Source organism: Lissotriton vulgaris, chromosome 9, assembly GCF_964263255.1.
Source record: "Lissotriton vulgaris chromosome 9, aLisVul1.2, whole genome shotgun sequence".
NCBI classification, from domain to species: domain Eukaryota; kingdom Metazoa; phylum Chordata; class Amphibia; order Caudata; family Salamandridae; genus Lissotriton; species Lissotriton vulgaris.
This window is the reverse complement of record NC_141697.1, coordinates 979488409-979513280: the sequence shown is the minus strand read 5'-3', so window position 1 is coordinate 979513280 and position 24872 is coordinate 979488409. Positions and strand designations below refer to the sequence as shown.

The 24872-nt window shown below is 46.1% G+C and overlaps 1 protein-coding gene across 2 annotated transcripts in view; it reads left to right on the top strand.

The window, feature by feature from the left end:
* The window catches only part of RAD54L2 (RAD54 like 2), a 1034525-nt gene that overhangs the window by 994998 nt on the left and 14655 nt on the right, over positions 1–24872 (top strand). For both annotated transcript variants that reach the window (XM_086938836.1, XM_086938837.1), the window contains exon 21: positions 16717–16812. In XM_086938836.1, the coding sequence (XP_086794962.1) occupies positions 16717–16812 (96 nt within the window). The remainder of the gene's footprint in view (positions 1–16716; positions 16813–24872) is intronic.

Genomic DNA, 24872 nt, shown 5'->3' with positions numbered 1-24872 from the left:
TGCTCAGTCAGGGGACGCATATTTCCACATCCCCATTCACCCAGGACACAAGAAATATCTCAGGTTCACCATAAACAACCAGCATTACCAGTTCAAGGTCCTGCCTTTCGGGGTCACTACTGCCCCCCGGGTGTTCACCATGTGCTTGGCGACAGTGGCTGCGCACCTTCGGAGACAACACATCCATGTCTATCCTTATCTGGACGACTGGCTTGTCCAAGCGAAGTCAGCCCAACAGTGTGCCAGCCACATGTCCCGCACAATTCGCCTTCTACACAGTCTGGGATTTTCACTAAATTATCCAAAATCACACCTTCAACCCACACGTGCAACAGTACCTAGGTGCGACAATAAACACTCTGACGGCAACTGCGCAGCCGAACTCTGCCAGAGTCAACAGCATGCACTTGCTGATTCAGAAATTCAGGCCCCAATACTCACTCCCAGCGCAGGTATGTATGCAGCTGATAGGTATGATGGCCTCCTGCATCTTCATAGTCCCACACGCGAGGCTACACATGCGTCCCCTCCAAGAGTGCTTGGCACGACAGTGGAACCAGGCTCATGGACATCTAAAAGACCTAGTGTTGGTGACCGGTCGTGCATACAACTCTCTGCATTGGTGGAACACACAAAACCTTTGCAGGGGATGACCGTTCCAAGAGCCTGTCCCACAAATAGTGCTAACAACGGACGCATCTCTCCAGGGCTGGGGAGCGCATGTCCTCCATTATACCATGCAGGGACTATGGACGACGCAGCAGCAAAAGATGCATTTCAACCTGTTGGACTGATGGCAATCTTCATGGCAATGAAGGCATTCAAATTGCATTTGTGCAACAAAGTCGTGCTGATCCGGACGTACAACATGACTGCCATGTATTACATCCAGAAGCAGGGAGGCGCACACTCTCCTCAATTGTCTCATCTAGCCCAGAGCATGTGGAAGTGGGCCATTCAAAGGAACATGTTCCTCATGGCGGAACATCTCCCAGGCAAGGACAACCAGATGGCGGACCTGCTCAGCAGGCACAGCCATCAGGTGCACGAGTGGGAGATACACCCCTCAGTGCTCCAACCATATTTCCAGCAGTGGGGTCATCCAGAAATAGACCTATTTGCAACAAAGGAAAACGCCAAATGCCAAACCTTCGCCGCCAGGTTCCCACACCCGCAGTCTCAGGGCAATGCGATATGGATGAACTGGTCAGGCAGATTTGCGTACGCTTTTCCTCCGGCACCGCTCATCCCGCTAGTGGCACGCAAACTGCGACAACACTCCATGACGCTCATCCTGGTTGCTCCAACGTGGGCAAAGGCCGGCGTGGTACACCACGTTCCTGGAACTTTCGGTTGTGCCTCACCAACGACTGCGCCTCACTCCCAGCCTCCTCACTCAGAGCCATGGAGACATTCAGCACCCAGATCCACAACAGTTGAGCCTTGCAATATGTCTCCTGAGGTCATAGAGTTTGGCTACCTCAACTTGCCCCCTGATTGTATGAACATCATCAAGGAGGCCAGGAGACCTACTACCAGGGCATGCTATGTGGCCAAATGGAAGCGATTTGTCATTTACTGTTCCAATAATGACATAAATCCGCTGGATGCGTCCACGCAAAACATTATCTGTTATTTGCTGCATCTATACAGATGCAATCTGGCATATAGTTCCATCAGGATACATTTGGCTGCAATGGCAGCTTATCTTCAAAACAGACAGCATCTTTCTCTTTTCAGGGTGCCAGCCATTAAAGCTTTTATGGAGGGACTCAAAAGAGTGATTCCTCCCAGACACCCTCCTTCACCTGTCTGGAATCTGAATGTGGTTCTCACCAGATTAATGGGACCACCCTTTGAACCTCTTCACTCTTGTGAGATACAGTTTCTGACATGGAAAGTGGCCTTTCTAGTAGCAATCACATCGCTAAGAAGAGTTAGTGAGCTTCAAGCACTAACTATTCAAGAGCCTTTCATGCAGGTTCATGATAATAGGGTAGTGCTGCGTACCAACCCTAAATTCATGCCTAAGGTGGTGTGGCAGTTCTACATTAACCAAACCATAGAGCTACCCGTTTTCTTCCCAAATCCTGATTCAGTGGCAGAACGAGCACTGCACACTTTAGATGTTAAAAGAGCTCTCCTGTACTATGTTGACAGGTCAAAAGATTTCAGGAAAACTAAGCAACTGTTTGTTGCCTTCTCCCCACAACACAAAGGTAACCCCATTTCCAAATCCGGTATAGCCAGATGGATTGTTAAGTGCATACATATATGTTATCAAAAGGCTAAACGCACGTTAACAGTTCCCCCACGAGCGCATTCCACACGCAAGCTAGGGGCATCCATGGCTTTCCTGGGTAACATTCCTTTCATTTCATTTTGGAATTTTGTAAAGCGCTTGGTAACGCACACCGGCGTGTCCCCGCGCTGAAGAGAACCTGGAAGAGATCCTCTACATATATCCTCTGGAGGATATATGTAGAGCAGCCACATGGACCACCATACATACATTTACCAAACACTACTGCGTAGATGTACACTCCAAACAGCAAGCTGCTGTAGGACTGGCCGTTCTCAAAACTCTTTTTCAGACTGCTGCAGCTGACACGGGCAACCACAGCTAAGGAGGTAACTGCTATTTATTCTATGCACAGATATGAATTCAGCAGCCCACATGCCTCGAACGGAATATGCTACTTACCAGTATGCATCTGTTCTTGGCATGTAGGGCTGCTGACATTCATATTGCCCGCCCTCCTCCCCAGTGCCTGTCGCAGCTGCAGCACTCAGAATCATTCTCAGGCATGGTCATCACTTACTGTACTACACTCCATCTCTGCCACAATGGCGAAAAACAATCTGAAGATGGAGAGGATGCCCATGCGCACTGTAGTCCAGGGGAGGAGCCACCTATCTCGTGATACTTCGAAGACTCTTCCAGGACAACAATGTGCAATCATCCGGACCCAACACTAGGCGGCGATCTATGCACAGATATGAATGTCGGCAGCCCTACATGCCAAGAACAGATGCATACTGGTAAGTAGCATATTCCTTCCATTGGTCTATAGGACGAAGAGGTCATGTGACACTGATGCTAGTCAGTTAGTGTTTCTAGGTACTGAGGTGTTTTTTGGTCCACCACAATTCACTGAGGTCCTGGGTCTCTGTGCACAGTTCTGTGTAGGAGCAGACTCCCTGCAACATGGCGCACCCAACTTAGTGGTCTTATTATGAGACTCTCGAGTAGTGCTTATCAGTCCACAACCACCGCACTGTTGTTTCCGGGTGACCGTGGTGACGGATAAACCTACCTATAGTTAAATAGGTCTTTTCAAGCTAGATAATTTAAAACGGTTTCTATTGAGTTACTACCCAGTTGTGCTACATTGCTTATTTTTTTCTTTTATCTCTCCTGTGTCGTTGTAGGTGATGTTGAAATACCCCATCATAGCCGGATGGCAGTCCGCAGCCATTTGCAGACTTATGCCGTCCCCTTGGAGGGCATGGCAGTTGTTTTTGTAGTGAGTGCGGACGCGGCATACCCGTTTGAGCTTTTCTACTCATGGGTTACATTTCCTGCGATAAATGCAGATACCAATTTGTTTCATGTTTACACTCACACTGCCATGCCTATGGAGTACACTCCATATAGGACACTGGAGATTCCGATTTCAGCTTGGCAGCACCCCATTTGGTTTAATGGCGCCCTTCCCCACTCTTCAACGGCTGTTTGATTAGGTCCTTTGTCTATCCCAGGCGCTTTTTGGCCTGTTTTGGCTGGGTTTACCCCACACCCCGGTGCCACAGCAGTTTCTGTTGCTGAATTGAGGCCACTTTATACCTCGACTGTAGGGATTATAAGGGCCTTTGTTCAATACATATCCCGCAACATCCAGGGCGGGGCACCTGGTGTTGCGGCGAATCCTGTTGGACCGGGCGTGTTGAAGCTTAGTCCTGTCATGGTTAATGCGGTTAGGGGAAAGGGCCCCCAGGATAAGGATGATATGCCTTTTTGACTTGCCGAGAAATTTGACCAGCTGGAGGCAGAATTTCCTAATACGACTTCTGTGGAAAAACACAGGATTCTTACTATTAGCTTGCAGAAATGTTGAGTGCCGTAAGTGACTGATTATAACACATGGGGTATGATCTTTGCGGCAGTCTATAATAAGTGCTTCGGCACCCCTTCCATGGCTGTCCTTCCCTCCGTCATTAAGCGTGTTCAGGACGAACACGGACCAGAGGCGGCTGTTGAGTTGGGAATGAGACTCGTTGGAGTGTTTGACGTAGTTTCCGAACTCGTCCTTGCGAATGTCAAGGGAGAAGCAGTAAGCTTCCAGGTGTGTAATGCTTAGCGCAATGTCCCCGATGCTGATATACCCCGTCAATTACCAAAAATTATTACGGCGGCTTATAAGACCATTAGCCGTAATAGTTTGGGTGTTAAGCCTTTTGCTAAAACAACGCAGAAGTAAACTCAGGCAGCGAAATCCGATAAGGATGCCGCCCTTATGTTCAATAATATGAAATAAAGATTGCCTGGTCTCGGGTTCAACGCTGTTTATTATTTATCAGCAAGTGAGAGCTCTTTATGTAGTTTTAGAGACTCATTCTTAATTAACTTATTTCAAGTGTTTATCTTACTTAAACATTTGCAGTAAGAGGTTATAACACGACCTGAAGTAGTTTTTACACATAAATCATAATTCAAAGAACAATTATACATGAGAAATCATAACATCAATGGTTTGCATGACCATTACATATATAAACATGAATTCAAATCATTAAAAAGGTACACCAGAATTTTCAAAAATCAGTCTTTTGTCGTGATTCGTTTTGTAAATTTTTTAAGACTGACACACTATGGGCATCTAGTTTATTAAAGGTTCAAGAACGTCCTACAACGTGGGACGTCTTTTTCTATTTAATGCCTTATAGTGGATATGGAAATGAATCACATGTGGAAAAGCCGACGCGTTTCCAAACCCGGTGTGATTACTCGGGTTTTTCTTCAGGGCAAGCCTGGGTACCTGTTGGGTTAAAAATACATTTTAGTCTCTACTCTTTCTCATGATTTTTACAAGTGAGTATATTAATGGGGCATGTGGTACCTGTTTGTTTCAAGTACGCGATGTCGTCATTATCGTTGCATTTCCTGACCTTGACTCTGCATCAAGAGAAAGAAGACCATCAGTTGTCACTTTGTCTCGCTCTCTTTTGACTACATGGGCATGACCGGTTATTTAAATAACTTCACTTACTTAATCTGAAGGTGTGTGCGCATTTGTCACGCTAACTTCTTAGAGCGGGTGCTGGCAGGGTGGTTTCCGCATTGAGCGCGTTTCCCTTGCTGGGATTGTCTCTTTGTTTCAATCGCTTGTGGCTACAAAGTTAATAAAACCCTCAGATCAGTTCGGCGTTGAACTTCAAAAATGATTTAAAAGCTTACGAGCGCGAGGCTGCGAGCGCGAGGCTGAGAGCGCTCACCTTTATGGATTCAATCTCGGTGTTCGTTCTGCCAAACTAACTCTGCCGGACTTCACCCGGAAGTGACACAGGTTAATCACCTGACATGACCCGCTAGCGAGGTTATGGGAGTTGAAGTGCGCTTTTTGTAGGGGTTGAAAAAGGCTGATTCGATCATTTTCATTGAAGGCAGGATGGGAACTCCAGAAGGGGCGGTGGCATTACACGAGGGCTCAATGAATGTTTCTTTGTAATTCAGATAGTTCATTCATCCCCTCAATTACACAGTTGAACTTAAGAATTAGATATGCTTCTCGTTGTAGCAACAATGTTTCTACATCTCCTCCTCTTGATGGAATTTTTATTCCTGACAGAACTGTCCATTTGAAATCTTTTTCTGTGTGTCCACTTTGAGTGAAGTGTTGTACCATTGGGGCTGTTAATACTTTTTGTTTAATGCGGGACCGATGTTGGGCCATTCTCTGGTTTATTTGCTGACTGGTTTTCCCGATGTATAGTTTGGGACATGGACAGATTACCGCATACACCAGGTTGCGGCTTTTACAGTTTGTGAATTCTTTATGGAACCATTTAGTGTTGTTGAATTCTAATTCAGTGCCTTCAATTGTGGTGGCACACGAGACACACGTACCACATTTGTGATGTCCTTCAACTGGTTTCAATCGCCATAATGTGCGTAAGTCTGTTCTGACTTGGCTGACTCCTAGGTCTGCCCTCACAATCTGTTGTCCAATACTTTTGTTCTTTTTCAGGGCAAAAAGTGGTTTCTGCATTGGCATCCCTAGTCCAGATAGCAGGTGCCAATTTTTGAGGATTATAGATTTGAACTTGTTTGTGTGGGGCCCGTAGGTAGTAACACAAACTGGTCTCTCTAACGATTTTTTCTGCTTTTTGGACAGCAACTCTTCTCTTGGTGTACACCAAGCCCTTTTGATGGAGTGCTTTAACATTTTATCAGGGTAACCTCTTTTTTTAAGTTGGTTACTTAGAATTTCTGAATGTGCTAGGAAGTCCTCTTTCCTAGAGCAGTTCCTCCTAATCCTTAGCATTTGTCCATAGGGGAGGTTAGCTTTCAGACTTTGTGGATGATAGCTTCTGTAGTGGAGGATGGTGTTTTTGTCTGTGGATTTGCGGTGTAAAGTTGTAATGAGTTTTTGATCTTGTACACCAACCTCAACGTCGAGAAACGTCAGGTGGGTGGTACTGTAAGTTAGAGTTAATTTTATGTCCGGATGTCTCATGTTCAACCATTCATGAAATTGGATCAAGGATTCTACTGAACCTTCCCATTGACACCAGATGTCGTCGATGTAACGATACCAATTTACAATGTGGTTCTGGTAGGGGTTATTGTGGTACACAAACCGTTCCTCGTACAAGGCCATGAAGAGGACCGCCATTTCCGGGGCAAAGCAGAATTGGAATAAGAATAAAAAACTGGGGAAACGGCAACAGAAACAGGGGTCCCGTCTTGCTTCACCAATACCTGTGTCTACTGAGCGCATTTATGAATTGCACGACCGCGCTACTATTAAGTCACCTGATGGTTTTCAGGTTCCTGATCAACGTTCTCCTCGCTCTTTGCAGGAAACATCGGTCTCACCCTCTGGTGGAGGAGACGGCGGCAGAGGAAGGGGTGCAAAACAAGAGCTACTTCGCAGGACAGACAGTAAAGGCAAGCAGGACCACTCTACACGTCAAAGGCCCCAGTTTCAGAAAAAGAAAGTTGCTGCTTCAACAGCGTGATATGCCACGGATAGTTAGAACACAGCTTCGGAACCTGACGTGGGCTCTGACGCTGCTAGACAGCGTGGCGGAAATAACCATAGTGCGGGAGACATTGCGTCCACTTCTGAAGGTGACAGCAACTGACACGTTTGTTGTTGTTGAGACGGCTGACACTAGAGTGGCTCCCACTGAAGGACTTTTTGGAATTGTCCTTTTAATAGTCTTCTCAGTCTCACCATTTTCTGTACAATTAAACGGTCAGCACCGGGACGCCCCTTTAGCTGGGGCAGCTGCGCGCTCTAACAAAACCTTAACATAACATAACAATAGAAGGTGACATACAACGTACTATAAAAGGGGTATTTTGGGAGAATTTGACTACTACCTATGGCATTTTGTTGGCGGAGTTCGATTGGCCCCCACCTTTTGTTTTAGCCGCTCTGCAAGGGGAGGAGGTAATCCTCTCTAGTTTTGTGCACACTGTGCCGAAGGAGCAGGCTCTGCATTTTGCAGAAGAGCGGGTTAAGGTGCTTGCACCAGCTTTGTACCGTACTCACTGTGGCTGGGACAAATTTTCCCCTAACATGAGATACCATTACAGTCTATGCCACAGCCTCAACCCCAATAACCCATGCGGCATGAAGCGAAAGCTCCCTTGGCCGAAATCCTTGAACAATTGGAATATCAAGGTGTGATTGAAACGTGTGTGTCTCCGATGAATAACCCTCTTTTTACTGTGACCAAGCCTGATGGCTTGTACCTTTAGGTATTTGATTACCAGCACTTGAATTCTCGTTGTCGGACCTGCGTGGTAAATAACACTCACAGTTCTGCCCTTGTGGATAGTCTCTGCGTAAAAGGTTTAAGATCACACTGGACATATCCAATGGCTTCTTCGGCCATAACCTGTCCTCTATTAGTAGTCAATGGAAAGCATTTAGCTGCCGTGGCAAACTACGCCAGTTCAGAAGATTGGCTATGGGCTATAAGAACAGTCCAGGCGTCTTTGCCGCCCGCATTGTTTCTCTTTTAGAGAGACTCGACCCATATGCATGTTCGTATGTGGATGACATTTATCTCACAGACAAATTATGGCCGCATCTGTGTCGCGCTGACCGCATAATTTGTCAGTTTGCAGACTTCGGATACAAATTCAACTTCGCAAAATCACACATTGCAGAGTACACAGTGTTGATCCTGGGCTATGAGCTCAACAATGAAGGTCGGGTTTAGCACTTCACTTCTTGTAGAAATGCACATAGCTGCGCGCTCCTACAACGCTGATGAAACTACAATCTTTACTGGGCTTTTTGAACTTCGGGCGTACTTACATTCCTGTATATGCCCAGCGTATCAAGCCTCTTTAAGCTTTGGTACAACCTACTTTCTCCAAATCTTGCTGGCTGCCTGCTCATTCAGCCATCTTGCAATCTTTGCAGGCTGATCTTCTAGAATCAAAATTCTTATTGACTTGTGATAACCACACCAACCTGGTGTTAAGAATCGTACCTGGGGCGGTGGGTTTCACGTACCTGACTTTTAATGAGGGTGACACAGTCCCAATCGCTTACAAGTCACACTTGTACACTTAGGCTGAGCTGCGGTTTTCCACTGGAAAAAGATTTGACAGCAGTGGAAATGGCGATTCTGAAAGAACGTACACTGTCGCAGGGAAAGCGCATTTTGGTTGTTACTCCGTATCCTGCCCTGGAGGCAGTGACGAAAGCCAGGGTACCGAATTCAAAAGTTTTGCACCCACGGTGGATACAATAGGCTACGTCCTTGACATCTCCGGCTGTCACGGTCATTTTCGATTCCTCTTTGAAGACTCAGGAGTATTTGCAGTATGAATTCGTTCATCCCGCTCCTCTGACCATGCGCCCCCTAGAGGATTTCCATTGTATCATTTACACTGGCGGTTCGGCTCAACCGGCGACTGGTTCAAAGCACGCTTATTCTTCGGCCTGCGCAATAGTGGTTGGTACTATGGTGAATGGAGAATTGAAGTCCGATGTTGTGCATACACAGACATTAGGGGACTGTACCGCCCAATTGGCAGAGCTTCGTGCTCTAATGCTTGCATTGGAGTACACTGATCCTAGTGTGTCTACTCTTATCGTAAGTGACTCTTACTACTGTGTTCAGTCTTACAATGACAATTTGTTCTTTTGGACTCAAAATGACTATCTGATTCCAAAGGTAGCACTATAAAACATAAAATGATCTGCTTTTGAGTGGCTGAGCTCAAAGAACGGCTGCCACTCGTGTTTGTGATTCATACTCTTGGTCACCAGCCTGTTGGAGTTCATGCTGTTGGTAATAAACTCACTGATGAAGTGGCAAAGACCGCAGTAGCGACATATTTGGTTGCAGCAGTTACACGTTCCAAAAGTAAGATTGATGATGACATCTTGGCAGCTACTGCTGCAACAGAGAAGGGAAGTAATTACCCTAGAGGTTTCCCTTCAAAGTACTCATCACTTGAGTCTTGATAAAGAATTAACGACGTTGGTGACAGATTGATTCTCAACGCGGACCACAGGTCCACGCTGATTACAGCCGTTCATGAGGGTACGGCATCCGCTCATGCCGAAGTCTCTGCGACTGTATCACTTTTACAACAGCGTTACTGGTGGTGCGGATTGTACAAACAAACTCATGATTATGTCCTTCATTGTTACCTTTGCCAGCAGATTAAACCTTCACCTGCTGCTCGCCCACCCCAGACACAGTTGTATATATCTAATAAACCACTGGGTTGTGTTTATTTAGATCACTGCGGTCCTTTCTCCTTTGGTACTGCGTATAAGTACATCTTAGTTGCAGTTGATTCTTGCACGCGCTTTGTGTGGGTGTGGCCCCAAAGGAGTGCTGATTCTCGAACTGTCATAAGGGATTTGCGTGTCTTCGTGGGAATTTTTGCGTGTGGTACCTTCCACTCAGACCAGGGTCCAGCGTTCGCCTCTAAGGCGTACAAGGATGCCATGCGTTCATTGGGGGTCCAAGTCAAATTTTTATCTCCATACCGGCCTGAGGGCAATAGTGTTGTGGAGCGGATGAACCGTGACTTAAAGCAATCCTTGACAGCTAGGGTTTTAGGTACAGACCGGAACTGGCTAGCCCACCTCAATAGCGTTCAGCGTGCACTTAAAAATCTCCCTAGAAGGTCTCTGGGTGGGCGGACCCCATACGAAATGCTCTTTGGCATCAAAATGTTTGTTCCGGACCTTGAGGGTCTAGATCAGGTGGCGTCTGCCGCTCCCTTTGACGTAGATGAACATTGTGCTGTTTTCCAGAATCTACAAAAGACCTGTGAAAGTCTTGCAAAGGAACACTTGCCCTCCACATCTGATGCTGCGTTGCAGATTCCGGTAGTTGGCTGGCTACCCTGAGTTGGTGAACTGGTCCGAGAGAAGGTCGAGAACAAAAAGGAATTTGGCCCCTCGTATAGTGCTCCAGTCCCTGTGCTTGGCCTGCAGGGTACAAGAATAGTAATTTTTCCTGGTCGAAAGGAAAACTGGTACATCTCCATTGACAATGCCAAACTACACAGAGTGGCCAATTCTGACACCTGCTGTCTCTTGCTCAGCGATGCTGAGAAACTCTTTTTTGGCTCCGGCACCTACCACCAGGCCTGATGTTGCCATTGAGATGAATACAGTTACGAATCCTTTATTGAATCCACCGGCTGGTGATCTTCTTGATGATTCGGAGTACACTTATCCAACAGACTTATGTATGCCCGATTTAGAGACCTGTGTCGCTAATCAATCACGTTTTTCATTTGACAAGGACTCTGCCATCTTAAAGTCTCCCTCAAAAGTTTCGATTTTTGCTGTTAGATTTAAAAAAACATTTTTTAATTCCCCCTTGGACTTACATTTGGCTGGTGCTTTTTTCAATTATTTTATTCATGTCCATTGGATTTGTGGTGTATTTTTTCCGTCTTGTGAATGGACACTATGTTAAAGAAAGAACTACAATTAGACAAATTGATGGAACTTTGGCACCCCACTCCTTATCACACAGAATGAAGAGGGACCAGACTTTTGTGAATATCACTGCTTGGCCTGTCTTAGATGGGATTGTATGGGATGCTATTAAATTTCAGATACATGGTCCCACAGAGGTTATAAACGTCCCTAATGTACTTTGTGTTTCAATGGGGGATGTGGTTAAACAAAATATACGCTCTGATGATTGGGATGTCCAAGCCGTAGAAGCTGTTTTCTGATTTGAAATTTTATGCTGCTTTGATGCTGAAGATTTGTGTTTAGATTCTGCAAATTATGCTGACTTGTTTTGTTACCAACACTATGGCAATCATTTTCTGCACAAAGCAAACACATTTAGGAATGTGGTTAATTACACACAATGGGAACATTGTCCTGCTCCTGTGGAGGGCAGCTCCAAAACACTTTTGAAAACGTTTTCTTACTTTACTGATTTTTTTCAGAACAAAATTTTATTCAGGTACTGACATAACACAAAATAGAGGGACATCGTCCCGCAGCACAACGCAGGACCAATGAACTTAAGCATGAAAAGGGTATGCATTCAGTACAAGCAGTATTGTATTAATTACCCGACCCCCCCCCAACCCCCAACTCCCTACACCCCCCCCCCCCCCCCCCCGGCCCCACCCCGTCCCCCACACAGTGTCTGTTAATCTCAAAGCATAAAGCACGATAATACCAAGTGTGTGCACTCCCTGTCGCCAAGGATACAGCTGTTAAAGATCCTCTCCAGTGTCCTGGGCCATCAGTGGTTCCAGCCACAGTCCCCTGTAATCCACCCATCTTTTCCATATCTTAAAATGTTTCCGGGGGCATCCCCTGGCCTCAAAGATCGGGCGCTCCAGTCCCATGCAAAAGTCCAACCCCCGTCTCCAAACCTCCAACAAGGGGGCCCTGGGGTCCTTCCAGGCCCTGGCTATATCCCGCTTAGCTACAGTGAGGCCTAGGACCAGTAGATGATGCTTGTATATGTTACCTCCCACCTATTCCATAACATGTAGCAAGCCGAGCTGCGGTGATCGGGGAAGGTCCCAGCCCAGAACCTCAGCCAAGCAGTTCCAGACACCCATCCAGTATATGGCCAGGTTCGCACACGACCACACAGTATGGACAAACGTCCCAACCTCCCGTCCACACCTCTACTTTACTGATTTTAATCAATCCAACCCTGATGCATTTTATTTTAAGATGACTGAGTAGTCCTATTCCAAAGTTAGACTTACCCACACTAAATAATTATATTCAAAGTCCTTCATCGACCAATTGGCAATAGGAGGCTATGAGCTGTGGAAAGATACAATTGATCTTAAATCTGTTTGGGGTTCTTAAAAGTTGGCAAGTGCAAGGCACTGAGGCTGTGCATTGTGCATGTCTCATCCCGAACCATATGTTGTTTCTGAATTCGACTATTTCACAAACCACCTGCTTTGGATTGGCTACGTCTAAAAAATTAAATGTTCCTTCTATTCCTGATTTGGGCGAATACTCCAAATGGAATAATCACACCAGTAGGTCCCTTAGTGATTTACAGACTCTGTTACAAAATTCATCCTTTACCATTTCCAGTTTGGATCCCCAAGGCTGGTTATTATGGCAAAAAAGTGCAGATTCATGCCAGCATCGGTTTCTGGGTTTGGCCCCTGGCTATACACAGGTTCGGGTGAATCCCCGTTTTGAGAGTGACCATTCTGTCACTACCTATTTTGTAGGCAAGCTATGTCAGAACTGGCTCAAACACTCCACCTTAGCGTCAGTTAAACTCCATTTGTCTAAATTGACTGACTACGTTTACTTGAATGACTGTGAAAAGTCCTGCAAATGGCAGATCCAAAATATGGATATACGCTGTTTACAACAAAGTTTGGAAACTGTCCCAAATTGAAGCTACTTCTAGGTTAAGGGCTATTGATCAAGCTAATTTAGAAAAAGTACTTGCAGTTGTAGATTATAGCATCAACACACTTTCTTCCCGAATGTACCCATTACATAATATTGTTTCTTCTGTCGTTGATATTGTCTCAGTTTTGTACCATGGTCAAAATCAATTGCATTCTTTTATGCAGTTTGCAAGGACTTTGCAGACGTTAAAGGCTGGGAAAGTGCCTTAGGACTACATGAACGCTTCTTCGCTGTTTCTGCCTTTTAATTTGGCTGTTAAACAACAATTTATGTCAATGAAAGATGCTAAATTTTCACTTTTGCATATTGAAAAGTTAGAATCTTTACCATTTTCTGTGGCGAAACAAATTCTGCAGTTTAGCTTATTCATGGGTTAATAATGCTACCTTTTCCACTGTTTAAATTCGAAGCATGTATAAAGCACTATGCCATAGGAAGATATGAACCATTGAGTAGCGCATATCTCCATGAGGTTTGGTCTCTTCCGTTCACCTATAGGTGTCTGAGGGAAGGTAAAGAAGTTTATTTAAAAGGTGAAGATTTCACTTCCACACCCGATCATTCATTGGTCTTTAGGAATATACAATTGCACGGCTCTTGTAATTCGGAAGCGTTGTTAGCGAACAGTAGTTATTTATTATTAAATAATGAAGATTGCTGTGGTATGCTGTGGTACATAGTGACTGTCTCCCAACGTGTAGTCTGTTGTAAGAATGTGCTGTTTCCTCCTCCGCATGGGAAGCTCGATATATCCATCTGGCCTTCCATTCCAACCTTGAAAGCAGAGTTCAACAAGATGAGTTGAATAAGGGCTCTTTTGTCTCAAAAAGAAGTCCCCCTCACATCTGCGAGTGAAACATTTGTCCTTCACGTGGCTAATACTCGTACCGAGGTACATGCCCTACTAAATACTGATCTCCCCCTGCATTTTGAAGCTTTGATTCACACTATATTCAATGCCTCGTCGACCTCCGGCTTGGCGCACTTTTTTAAAGTAGTAAGTTCTGGCCTTGTTAATTCATTCCAAACTATATTTGGTGTGATACCGGCATTTTTTCATTCTATTTTTTACAACCTCTTCGGCGGTTTACCGTTAATTCTCGCCTTGGCTGCTGGTGTACTGCTGTTAATTTACTTGCTCAAAAATGGTTGCACATTCTGTGCCCCACAACAACCTGCCCCCCCGGCTGCTCCAACTTCGTGACCGGATGCTTAAATACTATGGATCGCTGCCTCTGGCTACTTTGAGTGTGACGTATAGTTTATCTTTCCGATTTTCGTACTTTACATACGTGCAGCCAGTTTTCCACTGCCTGGATTACAGTTTTGAATGGGCTCTGGATTTGTGTCTCTGCAATACGGTGTCTCTTAACCCGGATTATGATCTACTAATGAGTCCCTTAGTTGCTCATGAACTAGACTGTTCTGGTGTCTGGATTATGGCCTGGGCAGCAGCACATGGAGTCCTAGGCAATTGGAATATATTAACTGCAGCCCGTGACTTTCTGGCTCGCAGTTATCTCGAAGAACATCTGAGTTGTCCTCTGGTGCTAGAGGCTCCGGCTGTTAAAGAACATGTGTGTTCTTTTCCATTACTGAATTGGATGGCTGAAATGTTCACTGACAACAACGATGAATTCCTATTGGAGACAGTTGCTACGTACTGTGCCCATACGCTGTGGATTGAAGTGACGATTTTATTTCCTGCTTCATAGACACTTACTGGACTCGTGAATTTTTTTTTCCTTCATTTTTTTTCTACGCATTACATGTGTTTAACACTATACACCCCTGTTGGGTTTTGAATTTTTTTGTGGTTACTAATTCAGAATTTACTCCAAATTATCCAGTTTGGCGAAATTTTGAACTTGGTTCGGTCTCATTCAACCTTGAACTCTGCTTTCCGAAAATTGCCCCCACTTCTTGTGCGTTCTCCGATCAAGGGAGGGTGTAGTGAGGGCTGGGCCTTGTTGCGCAGATTGCTGTGTTAGCATAGGCTTATTAGAAGTTTAAACACCATTTTACATTTTGCTGCTTTTTGCACACAACACTGCATATAGCTGTTGTTGTAAGTTTGGCTGCATGAATTACTTCACATAAGAATGGCTTGTTTTCGGCATCCCTAGACTTACATCGTGACCCTAGTCTGCACAGTGAGTGCTAAAACCTCCAAGGTTATCATAACAAGGTAGCTGTTGTTCGGGCTGATCGGCTCATGTTTTAGTCAGAACATACTACAGCTGCAGCCAACGGAGATTCTGGCGCCTTTAATATTGCTCTGTAGGCATGATTTCAGGCACTTGGAAGAATTCCATTTCCAGAACTTTTTCCGTTTTTGAGAACTTTTGCAGATCCTGATGTGATTCACTCTTGCTGATCTTAGAAAAAATGGGGTCCTCCACACAAGCCTAAGAGACCTTCTATATTTTATAAAACATAGTTCCTAGCTAGGGAGGGTGATATAGTAGGCGCTATAAGACCAGTTTTCACCATCATTGTAATATGATTTCTCCTTTTGTGTTTTATGGAATTGTAACAATGCTGGTCATATTATTTCTAATCATATGTCTGCTTGTGTTAGCAAAGATACTCATCTTAGAGCACGTCGTTAAAATAAGTATTTTAACCTTTCCCATGTCTCTTTTTTTCTTCTGTTGTGGACTGGTATGAGAATAACAAATGAAAGAGTGTCGCATGTTCTGGGTTGTCTAATCATTGGTTTCTTTGCTATATGACGATGAGCTAATGTGACACTGATGCTAGTCGGTTAGGGTTTCTAGGTACTGAGGTGAGTTTGTTTTTGGTCCACCAAAATTCACTGAGGTCCTGGGTCTCTGTGCCTAGTTCTGTGTAGGAGCAGAATCCCTGCAACAGTATCTACTATGAACTGTAAGTACATCCATCCTTAACACTCCCCCGCAGAGTCAAGGGCGGTTCATCCAGCTCCGCAAAACAAAAAATAAATAGCTGTAATTCTTTTGTATTTATTGCTGCTACTATTGAAGAGGTTCACTTGACCGAAGTCTTTTCTTCAGTTCTTTGCCTGCATTCTGTGAGTCTTTGTTACTTGATTTATCTTTACCTGACTTTTATCAGTGACACCTTCCACTCATGCCGAGAGAGAATCTGTGTGTGTGGATAAGTGTCACTTTTTTTAGGAACCGCAGTTGAACCTATGTCAGATCAAAGTGAAGTTTGATGCTGCATCTTGTTAGATGGACTCTGAAATTGCTCCAGTGGATTATATTCTTTTAGAGAAAGGACAGATTATCAAGGTAGATTTATTATGGGTCCATGCAGCATCAGTATAGGCAGATTCAACACTTGAACAGTGTAAACCTATTCTCTTCTACCACATTATTTTCTTATTTTAGTAGTCTTCACCGCTCCCCATACCCACCTTACCCTGATTTTTAAAACCATCCCATTGACCCTGTGTGAAGGTTGTCGGGTACTCTATTCCATCTTTCATTCGGGACCAGTGCCTATCCACGAAACTCTAAAATGTAGAACTGTGTAATTTGCATCAAGATGCCTAAAGATTCTGTCTTTTAACTGTTTCTCATTCACTTTTCAGGCACCTACATTCGCACCAATGATGGAAGAATTTTTGCCATCCGCACCAGTGGGAAACAGCATAAGGCGAATGAGGCACGGCGAATGTCAGCCTCTGGTATGTAGTGCTTGTTCTATTCTGAATTAGCAATTTGTCACTTGAGCTTTAGGTTACAGGCAGATAACTTAATAAGCCATATTGCCTGTTTATTGTTGTAATGAGTACTATGACATCTTGCAGGGGTAGTAATTTATGAAGGTATACAACTTGTGCTCCACCACCTCAATATTTTTTCCAGTGACTAAAGGTATTAATTACCTAGCTTCAGTTTATCGACCTGGCGCTAGTATCATGTAATCGATTTGTCATAAACTGGTGTGCCAGTACTTCCATATATAGGTTTTTATGTCAATTCAGACTATCACTATGATTAATTTTACTTAATGACCCATTGTAAAAAAAAGTAGTTACAGCAGACATTGGGTCCAAGCAGAAATACAGCTTATTTGTAGGGGTCCAAAAGGAGTTCCTGATTACTCCCTAATGCATTTTCTTTAGACCGTTCTTTCAATTTTAACTGTTTGTATTGTACTATTTCCTATCTCTGACTTGCAAAAATACAATATTAAGGACAGTCCTAAATATTTACTAAGTTTTTCCAATATGGATATGTTTTAATAATATAGCCGAGCAGAATAAAAGAAGAGTGTACTACAGATAAAGGAAACTAGTAAAGAGGGAAGACTCACACCAAGGAAGACGTTGAGAATTCTAAATTGCAAGTGTGAGCGAACAGAGGCATGGGCCACAACTGTTGGTGCTGTTGGCAGGCAACTGTGGTTGGGGGTTGGTCTCCGGTATACACAATGGGGAGCCCTCACCTTTAGCTCCACATACACCAATTGAGGCCCATAATGGGAGGGAGAAGGTAATTGTGGCAGTGTGATATGTACCCTTTACAATGATATGGCACAGACAGAGAACATTGTCGTTCTGTTTGAGCAATTGAGCAATGTGACAGAATAGACTTCAAACCCAGCTGAAACAGCACAAATAGTCCATCCCAGCTGAAAAAAGAACTCAACTAGTTAGCTCTACAACACAGACCATATCAATATCATCAAATAATTCTATGTTAGCCCACCCTCACAATCCTATCACATTTTCTGTACCAGTTCTTCCTTCCATCTGATAGACATAGTTAGGAGAGCCTGTGTGGGTCCTTATATTCCTCCTGCTAATTCTTTTCTATAGGCACATCTACCAGAAGATGCAGTGCATATTCCTGCTTTGCTGGCAGATCAAGACATTGTTGTTCCACCAAAATTCCCAGAAACAGAATCTAAACTTTTGAATGTAATTGCTTTTGAGATATGTGAGGGTGCTAGAATCCGCTGAGGCAAATTTTAAAAAATGTGGAACTTTTTTGGTATACTCCCTTCAATAAAAGGAAAACAAGCCCAGCCCCCCCCCCTCCTTTAGATGGCTGGATGAATGTATCCCCAATTGTGTTCACAAAGTAAAAGAGGGTAAAAAATAGAAGGATGGGCGGTGTTAAGCAACACATCCTTCTACTCACTAGGAGGGAAACTCAGGAAAGGAGTGATCCAGTTATTCTAATTTTAAACCCCATAAAGGGTCAACATTAAGAAGTGGAGCCTGAAAATCACTGTCATTGTTGTATGTGAGAGAAACTTCACAAACATGACAAGAAGAAACCACATATGTGAAACTTACTTTCATCTAGAACATTCTCCTACATTCCACCGCGTGTGAACAAAATTTATGATCCTCTTTGCTACTATTTGTAAATTTATAAAAGATCATCCAAACCTGGTGTAGGAAGCTGGCTCTGTATATACTATACCAAAGTAAGGTATAGAGTGCATAGACTCCAGTGGAACCCCTAAGGTAGGCAGAGGTAAAAATAGATAATACCTTACTCTTTATTGGTGGTAGTGTTGGCGATCAGTAAGGCTTTACAAGAGGATAGTGCTAAGCATTTATTGTACACACTCAGGAAAGAAAAGATGTCCCAAACTCAAAGACTGAACTCTGACCAATTTGTTTGTATAAAAATATCCCCATGGACAAGTGGGTATTACCGATCGTCTGGTGGGGGTTACGCTCTCTTAGTTGAAAGACCGACATCTTTATCACCGTCTGTGGAACAGCTGACGGAAAACCATCTATCCTTGTTGCCACAGGAAGTGAAGACTCTTTTGGCCAAATGAGCCATTGCGATTGTGCCAAAGCCATAAGTAAGTCATGGTTGTTATTCCCGCTACTTATTGGTGCTGACAGTAGATGGAGGCCTACGTCCTATTCTAGATCTACGCCCTAGCACGGCCTTCTTGGGGAACAACAAACTCAAAATGTTCCCTCTCGCTCAGGTCTTGTCTTCCCTTAAGACTGGATAGTAGTGTTGGACCTGTAGGACTCGTATTTCCAAAAATCCATCCTGCAGGCCCACCATCTGCTATTCACGATGTACCAGGAGCATTTCAAGTTTGCTGGGCTCTCCTTTGGCCATACCAGCACCCCTCTGGTCTTCACAAAATGGCGGTGGTTGCTGCTCAGCTTTGGAGGTCAGAAGTTCCAGTCTAAGTCTACCTATGGGCGGCTGTTAAAAGCGGGCTCGCCGCATGCTGTCTCCCACCTCCAGGCTATTGTGAACTTACAGACATCATTGGGGTTCATGATAAATTTGCCAAAGTCACACCTTTGCAGATCCTCCCATTTGAGCCATTCTGGACAAGGTGCGGTTCGTGCCTGTCTACCCGAGCGGAGAGTCCAGGACATTTGGGCTATGATTCTTAGGTTTCAACCTCTGTCCTGGATTTCAGTAAGTGATCCTGAGGCTGCTCGGTCTGATGGCCTCGTGTATCCCACTGATCAAACTTGCCCGGTGGGGATATGCCGGCACTGCTGTGGGATCAGAAGGCCCAGCACAAATGGCTTTTCTCAGACTAAGTCCAGATTTTGAAGAAAGGTGCAGGAGATCTGCAGTGGTAGATATTGGATTGTGATTGGGTATGTGGCACACCCCTCTCCCTATCCCACCCAGAGCTGATGGCGGTGACCGATGCATCGTTTCTTGGTTGCAGTCACCATCTGAGTGAGGTAGAGACAATTAGTTATAGATTCCTTACCTTTAGAATTACCCCCAGGCGTCAGTCTGTATCCTAAATATTTTTTCGTCCACAGTACCCCTGCGAGTCGAAAGGTGGCATCGGTCGGCTCCACGTTCACCATTGGTGTAGTGTTCGCCAGGCTGACATTGCAGTAGCTACTTAGACGCCGCCCTCGTGCGCTGACAGTAGTTCTTTCTTTTTCCACGCCAGACAGCACAGATCCAGAGAGAGCGGTACCTCCAGTCACTTTTTGACTGGCTTTTTTGCGGCTTTTGTTGACACCGGTTTTTGTGTCTATCGACTCCTGGTGAACGCAGGGATGTCCAATCGTCCTGGCTTCAAGGCAAGTTGATGTCGGTTACGGACCTGCACCGCGTTTGCCTCTTGTGCCTGGAGCGCAACCTTGATCCCTAGTTGTGTTCTGACTGCCGGATCATGAATCCAAAGTCTTTGCGGTAGCGGTCCCGAAAGCTTCTCGAGGCCCGGCAGTCCGCTCCGCTCGAGGTCGCATGGGTGGTCGAGGGAACTGTTGTGGAATCACCACCACTTGTCATCGAAGTCTTTTCACTCCTCGGGTAAGTCGAAGCTCAAGAAGAAGTCGAAGAAGCATAGTCGCTCTTTGACTTCTCCCTGTCTGTTGGCCGACACGACCAGGGATGCGTACGGTGCCCAGTCCGCAGCGTCTGAAAGGTCGAATCAGTTTCCCTTCTTTTCCTAGAGCCGGAGCGACCCTTGCCGAGCTTCGGAGTTTCTACGAAGCAATGTATGCCATCTTTGGGCAGCCGACTCCGCCGGCGTGCCTTCAGGGCCCGTGTACTTGGCTGGGGGCCCTGGGCCTTCGACGCCAGCAGCTCCAGCCCCGGCACCACAGGGTCCCCTTGGATCCAGGCCTGGATCCGGATTGGCGCTGGTCGACCTTGTAACACTTCCCCAGCACCAATTCCACCAGCACCATGTCCGCTCCCGATGCCGGTTAGGTCCCCAGCCGATATCGACCCCGGCCTCCACCCTGACTTGGACAGGAAGCCAGACCGACGTCGACCAACGCTGGATCCAGCACCTCTGTTTTACCCTGGTGTTCCCTACAGGCCAGATTGGCAACCAGAGGAGGGTGAGGAGGACCAGGAGGGGTCTGTAGACCCTTTGTCTGACCAGTTGGATGAACCGGATTGGATAGAGGAGTTGGGGGAAGCCAGTGGTCTGGATACCTCCCAGACCTTGGCATGCTCTCGCCTCCTACCGTGGCTACGGAGGAGGGTGCTTCATATGCAGTGGTGTTGGGTAGGGCCGCCGAGACCCTCAACCTCGAGCTACCTACGGTGGAGGTCAGGACGAATCTCCTGACAGAGGTGCTGTAGTGTAGTTCCTATTTCCCTAATAGGCTCTGCACATTGGAATAATATACACTATAGTTTTGGCATAGGCCTGAGGTCAGTATGCCCCTATTGAGTATATTAAGCTTATTTTATGCACCAGCTAACTCAGAGGCCACTAGAAGCTTCTTGAAAACAAGAAGGGAGTAGTTTCTGGCAACCACATAAACATGACAACTTTGTTTCCCTTTAGAATCGGAACACTCTCAGAATCGTGGAAACAATAGATAAGTTTCACTCAGATAATCGTGCATGCTTAGTTTCTGCAAAGTTACACAGAAAGAATAGATAGGCGTTTTCAATAAAAAGGATTTATTGAACAGTCTTATTTCTTGTGTAAGAGATATATGCTGTTAGACAGTATGCAAGCTATATTATGTACAGCGTAAACAGTAGAAAGTAATAATACTGCGCTAGCATTATCTTTTAGCTATGACACATATATTCATATACACAAATAACATAGGCTAAAAATGCGAGTATTCATACAATGCGTTCTGTAACTAGTGTACCTAAGTGTAGGACAAGGTAAGAAATAGGTGCTGTAGTCTATAGTATGGTATGTTATAGTTTGTATGCCAAGAGTCCCTCTAGGTTCTAGTCCGCTCCATACCTTAAGAATGAGAGAGGTAGGAATCTCTATCCGGTTCTCGAACTCTGACACCCCGGGAACAGAGTCAGAACACTGGAAGCTGGATTCTCTGCGAGCAGGGATGACAGCATCTTGTCAGTGTGTCAGGACGGGACACAGGCTCCTCGAAGTCGAGGTCTCCTCCTTGCTTGCCGTGGCGAGTCGTATCGAGCTGTACAGCCGAGCCGTGGTTTGCCATTGTTAAGGGAAGGTATATTTATACCTGGAAGGTGCTTAGGAATGTTTGCATTGACGTAAAGTCAGGCAGAGGAAGACGTCATGAATAAACCCTTGGGGTATGGCGGTTCATGCATAATAAATTAGTTATTGGAGAAATCAATAGTTCTCGGCTAGAGAAACTCCCAACAGCTTAAAGGTCTGTTTTCTAAGAACTTGTTGTGACATTGGGGTGGGCGGATTTAGGTGACCATGCCTGTATTTGGATAGCATGGCTAATGCCTAAATAAGGACCGGGATCCTATGGCTATATAAGGGCAATGCGAATTGTGCCTATGTTAGACCTGTTAGCCTTAGGGTGGTCTCCCTACATTTTTGCCCTGTTTGCCTCCCATTTTTACCTTACATTTTGTTGGATTTAGGACTCTGGGCGCCTTACCACTGCTAAACAGTGCAGAGGTGCGGGTGCTCTCCCCTAAAACATTGTGAGGCTGGCATATCTGCCTCAAGCCACTGCTACCGCAGTAAGGCTAATCCTCCATAAGCTAATATTGGGAACCTCCCCTTATGGGATAACTTCTGACAGGGACCTAAAAAGTCTGTCATGTTTGGTCTTGTTGGACTTGGGGCGGGGAACCCTTTCCAATGATATATAGGGTTTGGGCATTACTACGCTAGGGATCCCACTTTTATAAAGTGGACCTTTTCCTGCCTACACTTAGATTAGGCTCTGCAGACTCCCCCCTCCCCTCTGCATACTGATAGCCTGCCTGGGTTGGGAGGTGGGAGTGGTGATTCACACCTTCTTCCCTGGGATGAGCTGTGATGGGCTGCCCACTGTAGCCTTAACGGCCTGTCTCTCGTCACTGTGACAGCTAGGTCAGGGAAGGCAGGGAACATACCAGCACTCCCTGGACTCTTCCAGAAGCCCCTGCCCCCAGACTCTTCCAGAGACTTCCACCACTTTCTAGCCCCTGGACTGTAGAATATATAAGGGAGGGGCATGACCTCTCATTTTTGTTACACTGCTGAACCTGGAAGAATCCCTGCTGGATTGAGGACTGCTGAGCAAGAGGGTTGCCACTGGGAAGGAGGCTGACTGCTCCAAGGAACTGCTGATCCACAACCTGCTGAGCTGACCTACTGTCTGCTGATCCTGCCCTGCATGGGAGACTGCAACATCACCACCAGAGTGTCTCCACAACATCCCAAAGGAACTACTTTTCTTTGAACCACATTTTAAAGAGTCTTCAACCTTTTAAAGATTGCCTTTTTGGGACTTCACCCTTTTTAAGCTAAAGGAAACTACCTGTCCTTGGACCACAGCGTTTTAAAGACTGCCCTTTGGAACAGCAACAACACTCTCAAGATTTGACCTGCAACGCTGTGCCTGCCCTCAGCACTGCTTGCCCGTGATCCTCCTGAGGGCTCTGTGATTGCCTCTGCTTCTGGCGCAAGCCAACTGAAACTGGACCTGAGGCCACTGGGACCGGAGCGCGCTGTGTAGCGCTGAGAACCGAAGCGCTGCGTGGCAGGAGGCTCCGTCGTTGCCCCGGACTTGGAGGCACTGTTAAGCGCTGTGCTAAAGGAGCGCTGTGTGGCCGTGACCCCCACCCGTGCAGCGCCTGCTGAGCCCGAGGCCCCAGGGGGAGAGGACCCTCGCACCCGCGCCCGCAACCACCACCCCAGGTAACGCCTCAGTGCAACCAGGCTGCTGCAAGGGGGCGGAGTGCGGGTTGGCCGGGTACCTGGAGTGTGAGCTTTGTGCTTGGCTGGGAACCGTCCTTCACTGACCGGCCTACGGGGACATAATTACTTGGTAATTGACACTGGGGCATTTTTTAGCATTACCAGCAGCGCCTGGGCAGCCGCACTTCCTACGCTGGGAGCATCATTTCTATGAGAGGCATCGTTATTACGCTACAAGGGAACTGTGGCCTAAGAACCTTCCCCCAGTGACCCCTCTTTCCTCTCCTAACACCCTACACCTGAGAACTTGGTGGTCCAAGCCTCTACATCCAAAGGCACATTCCCTAACGCACCACCTGATAAAGAATCCAAAAAGCTGGACCATCTTGGGAAGATGTTGTCTTCCCCCAGCTTGGGACTGCAGTCGGTAAAAAACGCATGTCTCTTGGGCCATTAAACCCACTCTGTGTGGGATACGGTAGTGCAGGTGCTGCCACAGTGCCCGGATGATGCCCAGGCCTTGCTTTCCCGTGCAGTCGCCGAGGGGAGAGATGCTGGCAAGTTTACTATAAGATGGTGACTGGACACCGCCAACTCACTAGGCAGAACGATTTCAATGTTGGTAGCCATTTAACCCTACGCCTGACTGAGGTCATCTGGCTTTTCCGGGGATGTCCAGGCTACCTTGCTGCACATACCTTTTGATGGCCGTCGCCTGTTCGGCGATAAAGCAGACAACACGCTAGAGCGTTTCATAGAGTCCAGGGCTATGGCCAAGTCCTTTGGCCTCTCCGCCCGCCACAGTCTGCTTTTCACTCCTTTCGAGGCTACAGATGGGGTGCCCTGCCACGTTCCACCCAGGACCACAGGCCGACGCAAGCTGTCCAGCCACTGCGTGGCCGGTGATGAGGGACCCACCGACGTGGGTCTGAGGGCCAGCGAACGGGCCAGTCCACCGGCGCCCCTTCTCCAGCTGCCTTCAAACCCTCCTAGTCCGACCTTTCAGAGCCACCAATCATCATTGGGTGTCAGGATTCGCCATTGGCACTGGCGCACCATCACGTCGGACAGGTTGGTTTTGCAGATCGTCCGAAGGGGCTACTCCCTCCCCTTCGAAACTACTCCTCCATCCATGCCTCCTAAGTACCATTGCATGTCGGAGGATCATGTTAC